The sequence below is a fragment of the Scomber japonicus genome, chromosome 9 (assembly GCF_027409825.1).
Source record: "Scomber japonicus isolate fScoJap1 chromosome 9, fScoJap1.pri, whole genome shotgun sequence".
Classification (NCBI taxonomy): domain Eukaryota; kingdom Metazoa; phylum Chordata; class Actinopteri; order Scombriformes; family Scombridae; genus Scomber; species Scomber japonicus.
This window is the reverse complement of record NC_070586.1, coordinates 13,085,619-13,098,352: the sequence shown is the minus strand read 5'-3', so window position 1 is coordinate 13,098,352 and position 12,734 is coordinate 13,085,619. Positions and strand designations below refer to the sequence as shown.

The 12,734-nt window shown below is 37.9% G+C and overlaps 1 protein-coding gene across 1 annotated transcript; it reads right to left on the bottom strand.

Annotated features, from left to right (window-relative positions):
• Positions 1–2,280: 2,280 nt before the first annotated feature.
• prlrb (prolactin receptor b) lies at positions 2,281–11,813 on the bottom strand. Its single transcript, XM_053325893.1, has 8 exons — positions 11,753–11,813; positions 8,982–9,114; positions 7,022–7,191; positions 6,022–6,188; positions 4,011–4,152; positions 3,820–3,916; positions 3,662–3,731; positions 2,281–3,018 (listed from the first exon to the last, which is right to left on the bottom strand). Exons 1-8 carry the CDS (start codon positions 11,811–11,813, stop codon positions 2,281–2,283), a joined length of 1,578 nt encoding a protein of 525 aa, XP_053181868.1.
• Between the last annotated feature and the right edge of the window lie 921 nt (positions 11,814–12,734).

Genomic DNA, 12,734 nt, shown 5'->3' with positions numbered 1-12,734 from the left:
GTCCCGTATCGTTGTTCCATTCACGAAACACAAATGCAATGTGATTAAAAACTTTGATATCCACTGATATGACAAATATCAACTGGGAATTTTTGCTACTAGCAAAGCTAACAACCACATGTTTTAGCTAGGAAAAAAAAAACCTACCCAACTATCACTCTCCATACTTTTTAGTGGTCATACCTGAATGACCTCTGAAGTAACATCTCACCTAAATTCTGAAACTTTCAGTGCCAAAACTTTTAACAGCGCCCTCTAGGGACCAAGATCTGATGAATGTGACAACCAACCCTGTTCTCCCCTACTTTTAAAGAGACACCGATACCAATTGAGTACTTCATTTGATACCCATTACACATTGTGTGCACTTGCTTTGATCTGGTGTAATGTGCGTATAGTAGTGTAACCATACTTTAGAGCAGTGGTCTCTAATTCTGCTACTGCCATGCATGTTTTAGGTATCTCCCCTCTCTAACACACCTGATTCTAATAATTAACTCATTATCAAACCCCTTGACGAGCTTCAGCTGCTTGATAACGAGCTCAGTGCTTATTATCGCTTTCATTCATAATGAGAAGTATCCCTAGAGTGAGGAGATAAACATGCAGGGCAGTAGCTCTCCAGGAGCAGGGTTGGAGACCACTGCTTTAGAGCGTTTAGGTGGCATCTTGGCTACTGAACTGCTAACATGCCTATTCAAATTCACCTTGACTTCACCACCACAGACGGGTTGTAGCTGTGGTGGCAGTGGGGCAATCACATATTGCATTATGATGGTTGCATTGATTGGCTGTAAGCATGTCTGTACAAACAGTCATATTTTCTAGCTCTGGGTGCAAAAAGGGCCGATTGCAGGTATCATTTGACAGGAGACGATTTGATACTACTTGGTATTTATGTTGGTTGATACCTTTTAAAAGTTTAAAAGTACCAAGTACCGATATCCAGACCTACCAGTATCACAGGCTGAAGAGGAACAGCCACACAACCGAATATAAAATATAAACCCTCAGATCTGTTGGAACAAATGTCAAGAATTTTTTTTTTAAGAGTTGTAATTTCTGATAATATAACTATCCTTTAAAATGATCAACACAACAGTAAATGATCAAACTTTGATCTGATTTAAGTATCTTTGGGAAATATTTTCATTATATCACAAACGGTCATTTTACACCAAAGTTCACAAAGTCCAAAAGATGCATGTTTTTAACTCAATGACACAGACATCCATAACCTGAGTCAACAAAGACAAAAATAAGGACAAAATAGAACAAACACATTTGAATACTTCGTCTATCATCTTTGTTTCTATAAAAATGATGAGATCATTAGATATGAGATAATTACTGATATTTGTTCAAGAAGGTGTAACATTTTCCATCCTGTGTAACATTTAGTGATGAAACTCATGTTGAATAAAATATGTTGCATTTTAAATTGATCTCACACACAAAAACCAACAAATACACTGTTTTTTTTGTTTAGACAACAAACATGTTTGTGTGTCATCCATTTCTTTTAATTCCATCCTTAATTTAAGTAAATCAAATTTAAAGAATCATTTTGTGGACAGATTTATTTGTTTGCATACATCAAACTTTGTCACCACATTGTGTAGTGTCACAGATCTTCTGTTGTAGTGTGAGTTTTTGTTACTTGTGTGTACATCCCACATAAACCAGAAAGGCCTGAACTTACCTCAGCCGACAGTAAAAAAAACTAAAGTGATATTCCATGTTGCTATTTGCAGTGAAAATCCCACGAAGAGAACAAAACCAACGATACCTAAGTTCGTCTTTCAGTGTTTTTACAGAATATAAGAAAATATATTTATTAAAAGTTAAATCCACACGCACACAGTCCTGCCGCTGTAAATACTGCCCGACAATCACACCATGTACTGCTGTTTGAAGTCATATTTAAATATTAAACTACAACACTCAGCTGTTCTAGGAGTCTCTTTTAACCCTACTGCTGTCTTCACATCGACCATGCAAAAAAAATATCCCCCAATTCTGTGTTAGACCTTTTTCAAGCCAACTCCAGCCTATTACCACAGGTTTTACACTTCTATTTTCCTCTTCCACAGAGCCTGCCATGTTTGTACAGTAGCCCAGAATAAACAGGAGCGTTAATAAGGAAATCATTTAGTAGTGATGTTTTTTAAAGATTAATGTCCCAGAGAGCCACAACCTATAGTGAGAGATGGACTCATGCATCATTAAATCACAAGTCTTTCCTGTGTTGAACAAAGCATCTAACACTAAAATTTGACATTAAAGGAGGCGCGGGATTGTATCCACATATCCGCTGTCGATGATCTCCGTGCAAACTCCCACTCTTTCCAGTCCAGTCACATGAGTATTTCCTGGCTTCTGATTGGTGCAGAGTGTGTAGTGGTTACCCTTTTCTCTACAGGACGAGTCAAGAAGTGAGTCGCTCTGTTTCTGGAGGAGAACCACGCTGTCACCCATCACCTCCTTCACTCTGCTGTAGTCGTCCAGCACCTCCTCCTCTTGTCCCTGAACGCCACAGCTGTCGAGCGGGACGTTGTCTTTGTCAAAGATGAGAATGATCTTATCTTTCACCTGTTTCACTCGGCTGTAGTCCACCTCCTGTACGTAGTCTGCAGATCTCTGAATGTCCACGTAGCTGCTGTTTGCGACGGACGGACTCTGATCTGTTCCCTCTGTGTTTATACTCTGATGTTTCTGAGCAGGCTCCACGTTAGATAATCTCTCCCCACGCAGAGACTTGTTACTGTTTATGAAGTTATCCATTTCATCCTTCCTTTCGCTCGCTTTCTCCCACTCATTCAGGCCGGGCGTTGACTCCTTACAGTCGAGGTGGAATCCAGCAGGAATTATAAAGCTTCTCTTCCTTTTTTGAGACTGGAGACTGTCATCCTTTTCAGACACGATCAGGTAGTCCTCCATCTGGTCCTTCCAGGCCACCAGAGGAGGAAAGCTCTGGTTGGTGATCAGGGCGTTGACGATGTCTTCAGATCGTCCGCTCTGGAAGGATGAATTAGAATAGAATAGAATAAAACTTTACTATTGTCCATCATGGTGGAAAATTGTCTTTGGCTCACCAATAACAGACATACAGTATACAGTAATGACCATAGACCAACCATAGAATCCATAAAATCATTCTTAAAATACATAAATATATATATCACTTCCGGTGTGCATATTGATCATTTGGAGGTGTTTAAAATATTAATCGGTTGCCAAAGGTCAAAGATTTCTAAATCCAGTTTAAAAAGCACTTTTTAATCTTTCCTTTTGCAATGTATTTCCTTTTAATAATTTTAATGCAAATCATTACTTTATGCTGCACTCTCATATTTTATGCTCTAATTTAGTCTAGCTTTTTATTTTCTTTCTCTCATTCTATTTTTCTGTACTTTGTTTCATTTTTATTATAATTGTGTTCTTTTTATTTTACAATGCTCCTCACTTTCTTCCTCGTCCTCTCAGTGAACAGCTGGTTCAAAGAGGTTTGAGGTGAACCAACTATTTTACTGTCCAAGACTATTATCTTAAGGTTTATTCTCAGGTGATCGTGCCAGGCTGGTATTATAACATCACTATTGTTATCAGAGCTAAAACAGGTTTTTGGATGAGCTGAAAACACAACATGACTCAGTTGTACCTTTAGAAGTTGAACATCAACTCCTCTTATCTTTGGACCAGGAACAGGGGGCAGAAGACACTGCTTCACACTGAGGAACAAAAGAAAGTCATAAATCTCATTATCTTTATCATCTTAACATTATAGGAGTGGTTATCTTTTTTTTGTAGAAGACATACTGTTTCCTCTTCATGACCAAGATAGATATTGCTGCTAGAAATGGAACTGAAGACACAGCAGAGACCAAAATCCAAAATGGTCTCTCTTTCTGAAGATCTAAATTAAAATATACATATATATATATATTTATTAGTAGATGTAACACGTTGCTGAAAAGCCAAAGAAGGAACAAAGAACTTATGAGACTTACTGTTGGGGATTTTCACCAAGGTGGTGTTGCTCCACTCGCTCCAGGAGCCGTGGTCTAGTCTACAGCGCACCTGGACCACGTACACCACCCCGGGATTCACGCTGTACAGTGTGAAGTGGGTTTGTCTACCTGCCTCGTACTCCTAGGAAAAAAAACAGCCTTTTATTTAAGTGAAGATTGAACTTTGGTTAAACATCAAGTTGAAAATGCATTGGTCTTATATGAACTGATGTGTCAGATGTGTGTGAATAAATTACAGAGCGTTGATTCACTGTGTTGTATCAGTCTCTATTAGTGTCTATAAACTCTGGTTTATGGGTCATGGGTCATACATTGCAGGGTAAAGCTTGTTAATTCTAGTTATAATAATAAATAAAAATATGATTAAATTGTTTCTAATCTTGAATCTTTCAACCTTGAGATGCTTGGAGAAAATTTAAAAAATCAGAATAGCACAATATCTAGATTTATGTTATATTATGATGATTATATATTTTAGATTAGATTTTAAAAGATGAGTAAAGGTCTCGAGGAGAGAAATAACTGTTGAGTTAAAAAAAAAAAAGTGTCAATGTCCCCAAACCGAATAAAAAGCAGGACAGAGGAGCTCTCGTTGGCTTTTGCGTAGTATATTTTCTATATTTTAGGACTTTATTGGCTTTTTACTCCTGGACGTTTTGTTGCACTTTCAGTAACTAATTGTTAGTCGTTAGTAGTTGTCGTCAACCCAAGTAAAACATTATATTTCACCTGATTCATTGTTTCCATTGCGGCCCCTCTGCTCTCTGTCTCCTGTGTGTGTGTGTGTGTGTGTGTGTGTGTGTGTGTGTGTGTGTGTAGGAGAGTAGAGGAGAGGCCCTGAGTTACATCAAAACAGAAAAAAACTATTTCAAATAAGAACCAGGTTTTGAGGGGGGGGGGGGGCCATCCCTTCTCATTATAGATCAGATAGCACCCTGTGATCCTCTAGTAGAAATGTCCAGCTTGCTACAGGAACACAGAAATGTAACTTCTTAAATCCCTTAATGAATATACAGGTTATATTTTTATCTAGATATTGCGTTTAATTAAATTGAACACATGCAGTCCTCGATTCATGATGTGTTTCTTTAATGACTTCTAATACAAAGATGCATTATGCATTATTAATTTAACCTTAAGAGTTATGAAAGCGCCTTGTTAAGTAACATGAGGTGTTGCTGTATGATGAGGGTAATTTACAGTAATCTGGTTTTTCCGGTACGTTTGGTCTGCTTCACCCTTCACAATGCAAACCATGAAAGGAACACTTACAGGATTTTTTCCGCTGTTTATGACTCGCGATACAGTCTTATGATAGTGTCGCTTATATACACACGACTAATGTAAACATACTAAGGATGAATGCAATTGAACTAACTGCACTTTTTAATGTTCATTACTGTGCAATATCAGTAGTTCAGGTATTCAACTGTGTAATATACTTTTTTTTCTTTCTTTTTTCACTTTAAATCTCTGCAATAACAATATTATTATCACTCAACACCAATATTACTCTTGTACGTAATGTTCTGATTATTTAATTATATATTTTACTACCACAGTTTTTATTGCTTTTTAATCATTACTTATTGTTCTTTATTCTTTTTTTATTGATGCTCTTCTATATTCACTATCCACTTTTCTGCTGTAATAATGTAAATGGGTTATCTTAATAGTATTTTTCTCAAATAATTTGAAACATAACACACTCTTAATAGTCAGTTTGTCCAGGAGATATTACATGTTTTCTTTATAGAGTTTATAGAGCAAGTCAGAAAATATTCAGGTTTGAAGAGCTCAAACTTTTCTATTTTTACTACAAATTTTGTTTAAATGCAAATTACAGATTGTACCTTTAAAGACACTGTTTTGTCCTGTAGTACAACAATGACGATGACACGATGATAGCAGGAACCCAGGAAGCTGTAAAATGTATTTCACCCCATGTGCATCTCAGTTGTTGTTTTTTTTTATACAATTTAACACTCACCTTCCACTTGTCTGTGTTTTCTTGTTCGACTCTTAGTTGATATTCGGGGGTGACCCAGCCGGACCGGGTGTCTGTTTTGTGGGGACGCTCCCATCTCACATGGAGATTCAGACTTTCCTCTCTCTCTTCTACCAGCAGTGTAATATTACGAGGAGGGTTGGGCTTCACTGAAAGAGTCCACAAAAACATAGAAAATACTTCAAATTTGACCAATAAATGTTCTAATATTTAAGTGTTTAGATCTCTAGGCACAAATCTAATGTAGCTCTGCTTCAGATGCACTATAAGCAGAGGTGTCACACGTGCCATTGCCTGTGTTACCAAAAATAAGATGTGAAATGTGATCCAAGACCGTGCACAAGTTTTCACACCAGCCACAAACCAGTTCCCCCTCATTCTGTTCGGGTTTGTGTCTGCGTCTCGCGTCTCGTGTCTCGCGTCTGTCTCTCACTTTTTTTTTCTCTTACTTTTCTTACTTTTCCCTTCCTTACTGAGCTCACTGAAGGCTGTGCTGTGCAAACGTCTGATGAATACACAGATCCAGTAGCAGTCAATAGTTCAAAGTGTGTCGTTCCCGGTCTGACACAAAAGCACTGTTGACCTAAGTAGATTAAACTGTTCTTAATAATATAATAAAATAATTAAAATGACCATTAATCAAAGAGAGATTTGTTGTCATTTAATTAAAAAGAGTATGACTGTGCAGAGCCAAACCTCCTGCATTTATATTCTACATATTCTTCAAAACAGTTTAGACATTTTTAATATGCAGAAGGTTACTTTTTGTTTGGTGTATAACCTATTACATTTCCAGAGTAACCTTCCCAACCCTGTTTGTCGTCTGCATTTTGGTTTTCATAATTTCCTTCCTTGTCTTTTTTAAATACGGACGGATTCATGTTAATGTTTAAATTTTGGGGGTTTTTTTGTACAACTTTTACAGGTTGGCAGGGGCATATCTATGTCAATAAATCTTCTTTCTTTGGGAATAACAGCTTACCTATTTCCACCACATCTATCTGTAAGATGTCTGAAGTGGTGTTGCCGAGGGCGTTGGAAGCTACCACGCTCAGGTAGTAGTAGACCCAGATGGAGGTGTGGTTCTTGTTGAAGTAACAGGAGTTCCTCCCTGCTGAGCGGTAGTCTGGACACTCGTGTGTTCCCTCCAATCTAAACTCAGACAAAACAAGACCTTTACTGACGAGGATATGCTAAATATACAACAAAGCCAGCCTTGTGTAACTGTGCTGTGGGCAGTAAATACATGTAAGCACTACATAAACAAGTACTATGCTCCACTGACAGAGGAAAGAAAGAAGAAAACAAATCATATTTTCTGACAGATTTTATGAACTTAAGGGGAAAGATCTCAGATCTTAAGTAAAAGTACCAATAAAACAGTAAAAAATCCTGCATGAAAAATCTTTCCTAGTAAAAGTACATAAATATTATGAGCTTGATGTAGTCAAAGTATTACAGTAAAAGTAGTTGTTTGGTCCCTCTGACTGATATACTATTATTAGGGCATTAACCCAAATTAATTTTAACAGGGTTAATTTTTTAAATGTGTGATTAATGCGTGCATGTTCTGTTTGACCCTTGTCCCGGCCTGTAGTTTGGAAATAAGAAAGTGATGAAGTGATACAGAGAAATGTCCTTCCACTCGCCAAAGGTGTGTGTATGAGCGTGTGTGTGTGTGTGTGTGTGTGAGAGAGAGAGCACACACACATGAGCGAGCGTGTGTGTGTGTGTGTGTGAACGAGGAAGAGAGAGAGAGAGAGACTGTGTGTGTGAACGGATGAGTGAATATAACTGGTTCCTGACTGATATCACAACTAACAGCAGATGTTTGGAGCATGCAGTATTTCATTGTTCTGGATTGTTTCAATAATAATAAACATATATTTGAATAAAACAAGAATATGTGTCCACTCCCATGTCAATTAAAAACGTGAAAAATATCCTTTTAAAACACTTAAAAAATTAATTAAAAATGTGCGATTAATCGCAAATAAATATTTTAATCCACAGTCCTAATATTAATATATGACATCATTAGATTATTAACAGTGAAGCATCAGTGTTAGAGCAGCATGTTACTGTTGAAGCTGCTGGAGGTGGAGCTAGTTTACACTACTTTATATACAGTTAGCTAGTTTAGTCCAGTGGTTCCCAACCTAGGGGTTGGGTCACTCCAAAAGGTCAGCAGGTAAATCTGAGGGGTCATGAGATGATTAATGGGAGGGGAAAGAAGAAAAAAAAAAAATTCTGATAAAAAAAAAAATCTGTTTTCAATTTTTGGACTTTTTCTCTAATCTTTGATTTGTGCTGAAATTTTGTGAAAATGGTCTTCAGTGTTATTCTTTTTTTTTAGGGGGTGGTGTCTTTACTCATCTGAACTGAAGGTCTGAGGGTGTCGTAAATTGTAGAGCTTTAAAATCTCCCTTTGTCAAATTTGATTTGCGATGTGTAACTCAAATAGACTTGACATGACAAAAGTAATGCCGCAAGCATAGTTTTCAACCACAACACGTTAAATTTATTAACATGAAAGTTACTGAATATGAGCTCTCAGGCTAAGCTCCTACACTAGCAGCAGTAGCAGTACTGGCATTCTGCCTTTAGGTCAGGGCAGGTGAGGGTCATGCAGGTGAAGCATTTCAAGTCCGCAGGTTAACTGCACAGCAACAAAGATTTGTGCTCAGCTGACTGAGCACAAGTGCGTGAACAAGGGAGCTGGTAGTTTTCCACTCTCCTGTCGAAGACTTCACACTGACAGCTTAGCAACAGCTTTACATGCTCTCAGACTGGATGATAAAACACATCACAAATCACTTCATCGCCCCCCCCCCCCCCCAATCCATGTGTGTATGTCTACTGTGATCTCTAAAATAAAGGCAATATAAAACAATAAATACTACTGCAGATAAAAGTAAACAATAATTCATGATAGGACTGACTTTTCTCTCTCGTAGTAGAGGCGATGTGTGGTTGGCAGTCCTCCGTCGGAGCCCGGCTCCCACCAGCAGGTGAACGTCTCCTTCTCAGGGGACGTGCAGTCGAGCAGGACTGGTTTCCCTGGTGGAGACTTGCCTGGCAACACATGTGACAAACAAACATCAGCTCCAAATTTAGCACTGATACGCTAACTACACACTTATACAATAAAAAACTGTGGCACAATTAGATTATGATTTAAATGACGTTAAATCGCTGCTTAATCCAAATTCCATTCAAATCATTTCCTCACCTACTTCATCATGCAGACAGTTTATTTGTCCAGGTTTTGAGATACACAGTACCAGACATTAAAACTATATAATAGCACATATGAAATCATGTAGTAAGCAGAAAAAAGTGCTGAACAAACCAAAATATATTTAATTCTTCAAAGTTGTCACAGTTTGATAACAGGTTCGCAGACTCTTCGCATTCTCTCAACCAGCTTCATCGTCATGGCTTTCAGAAGTTAATTGGTGGACCATCTGCTGCCTTGTGCCGAGGTAATGTTGGTATACAGCAACGAGCCATCATTACTTTAAGCTACCTAGAGCACGAACAAGTAGGTATAAATTTTCCTTTGTTCCACGTACAATCAATGAAATTAACTCTTTTATACTTTTACTACTTTTAACTCTGATCCTGATTGTTTCTTATCAGGTTTGGTTGTGCTGTATGCTGCAATGATGTTCTATGTCACTGTTTATTTATTATTGTTGTGTTGGTTGTTTTTTATACTGTCACTGCAAATAAAATTAAATAAATCAATAATGCTCTGAACTGAACTGAACTAAGATATAAAGGGAAATTTTAAGGGAAATTTTAAGGGAAACTCTCAAAGTTTCTTCAAGTGCCGTTGCAAAAACCATCAAACGCCATGATGAAATGATGAAACTGGCTCTCGGGAGAGGAAGACCCGAGACCGCTTCTGCTGCAGAGGTCATCATCAACCTCTTCAACATCAAGTGTTCAGGGGAGACTGCCTGAATCAGATCTCCACACGGTTGAATTGCTGCAAAGAAACCATGACAGTAGACTGACGGGAATCAGTGAAAAGTTGAGACTTTTGGTTCCAGCCGCTGAGTCAGAGACGGTGAACTGATGGTATCTGCATATGTGTTTCCCACCATGGAGCGTGAAGGAGGAGGAGGAGGTGTGACGCTTTGCTGGTGACACCGTTGGTGTTTTACTCAGACTTAATCAGCATGTCAGCCTGCAGCGACACGCCATCCCATCTGGTTTGCTCTTAGTTGGACTATCATTAGTTTCTCAACAGGACAGTGACAGACACCTCCAGGCAGTTCGAGGACTATGTGACCAAGAAGGAGAGTGATGAAGGTGCTGCATCAGATGACCTTTCTCAACAATCACATGACGTAAAGAGATGTGATTGTTCAAAATCTTAAGAAAAAAAGCAGCCGGTGAGTTCTCAGCATGTCTGGGAAAAGAGTGTTGGAAGATCTGAAGTAGCCGACTGAGTAAAAAATATCAAGAGTGTGAAAAGCTGTCATCAAAGCAGAAAGTGACTTATTTCAAAGAATCTAAAATATAAAAGATATTTTGACTTTTTTTTTGCTCAATACATAATTCCTGGTGTGTTATTTTATAGTTTTGACATCCTCAGTATTTTTCTACAATGCAGAAAATGTTAAAAAGAAAATAAAGACAAACGTTTGAATGATTAGGTGTGTCCAAATGCCCCTAAAATTTCTTCGTCTGCACTATTAATTATTTTTATCTTGTTTTCTTTGAATATTGAGAAATGTGCTTATTCGCTCTTTGTCAAAGACTTTAGACAACCAGAGTATCAACTTCTCATATAATTCCTGTCTGTCAGCTATGGGACGCCACCAGTATCACATCTCACCTGCTTTTAGTGCTGTGAAGCGTCACTGGTCACCACTTAAAAGGACTATCATGACCAGTTGCCCAGCAACCAGCGGAGGTTTCAGGAAGTTGCAGCTCTAAACTAAAAATAGTCCACCCAAAAAAAAGGCAAATAGTCATTTTTACGCTTCAGGTTTTTTTTGGTATGGATACAAGTTACAAGACAATGTCATCACATAAAGATGAGCTCTATATTTCCTCAGTAGAGAGTAGCTCCAATAATAATTACTGACAGTGAGATCTGCATCATAACTAAGACATTAAGGCCCATTTTCTTTGGACTGTATAAATTATGATGACTTAAGAGAGTTATTGATTTAATGAAATCACTCAACAAAAACCCTGAACTATAGTGCATATGTTCAGATTAGCAAAAAGTGAGATGGCTGTTTAATTTTGATGTGTTTAAGTCTGATAACTTCAGACTTAGGCCAGATTGTTTATTTAATTAGTATTTATTTTGACAGTAAACGTTTGTCAGTAAATTAAAACTTCGGTACCAGTCAGTTACGGTCTGAAGACCTGAAGGTAAGAGATGCCTAATTATTTCTTTATTTTCTCTCTCTGCTGTTTGACAGTGTAAACGCTGTACTCTGGTCCTGGCTTGTTTGAATTTGTGGTGTCTTGTGAGCCCCTGCAGGCCGGGGTGTACACTTGTTTTGTATGACACAATAATAAAGATTTAACTGATTAATTGATTCATTCATTCATTATTTGTGAGAAGAGATGCTGATGTTGAAGTTATTATTATTAGTATGATTATATATTTTTGCATTCTGAGTAAACCTTTAAACAGGATGTTATTGTTACCCACAGATAACATCATTCAAGCCTTTTAACTTACTGTTGCACTCTGCAGCTGCAAACAGCAACGAGAGCAGCGCCAGACCAACATACTTCGTCATCCTGGCCCAAACTGTCACCCTAGTTGCCCTGAAAAAAATAAAAGGAAGTGACATCACAAGTTTGTGGTTAATGACGCGACATACACCCATAGCTGTGCACCTTGTCTTTACCTAAAACAAGGCGCTACGAAGGGAAAACACGAACACGGCCGATAATTGTACACGCTGTAGCCGACACACGCAGTACAGAACATGAGCAGTCCTCATGTGCTGATGAAATATATGTGTGAGACTTAATGTGGATGTTAGGATTTAAACCAAAGCATCACATGAGCCTTTTTTATTTGTTCTTATTAGAGAAAAGTAACCGCAATGCCAAAATGGGAAGCTCTATAAATTAATACAGACAGATTAAAAGGTGAAGGGTTACACTGGATTTCAACACGAAACTGGATTTACAAGAATTAACCAGACACCTGTGAAAAGATGAAGGCTATATCCTGGTGATATTATATTAAATCTCTAAAACAACTCCTATTCTTTTTACTTTTCTGCTTCTTTGGAAATTTCCAGACTGCTTCCTGATTGGCTCGGAGTATATTTCTACTTGCTGGGGCAGGCTCCGAAACAGCTTTTCTTCCTTTCCTTGTTCTTTAAAATGCAATTACTCATCAGAGGAGCTGTGAGAAAACTTCCTTCACTGACAGCCAGACTTATTTACACAATACAACAGGTTGCACCTCTCAACTATTTTTTTTTTCTCTCCTTGTTTTTTTTTTGGTGCAGTAACCAAAGCTCCTACAAGTTTTAACAGGATCGTCTAAACCAAGCAAGATCTGAACGAGGCTTATTATATAATTCTGAACATAAGACAAGCAGAACTAGGTGCCAAAAATACCTAAAGCTTTATGGTGAGACTAATTAGCTCATTAGCTGAGGGAACAGTATCATATATGTACTATAATATTATTTCTCTGCAGT

Coding starts and splice junctions, on each gene's coding strand:
- prlrb (XM_053325893.1), bottom strand. CDS start 11,813: ATGACGAAGTATGTTGGTCTGGCGCTGCTCTCGTTGCTGTTTGCAGCT. Junction 7,192..8,981: donor CTCTACTACGAGAGAGAAAA/GTCAGTCCTATC, acceptor GTCTGAGTTTAG/ATTGGAGGGAACACACGAGT. Junction 3,732..3,819: donor TTGGTCATGAAGAGGAAACA/GTATGTCTTCTA, acceptor TTTGTTCCTCAG/TGTGAAGCAGTGTCTTCTGC.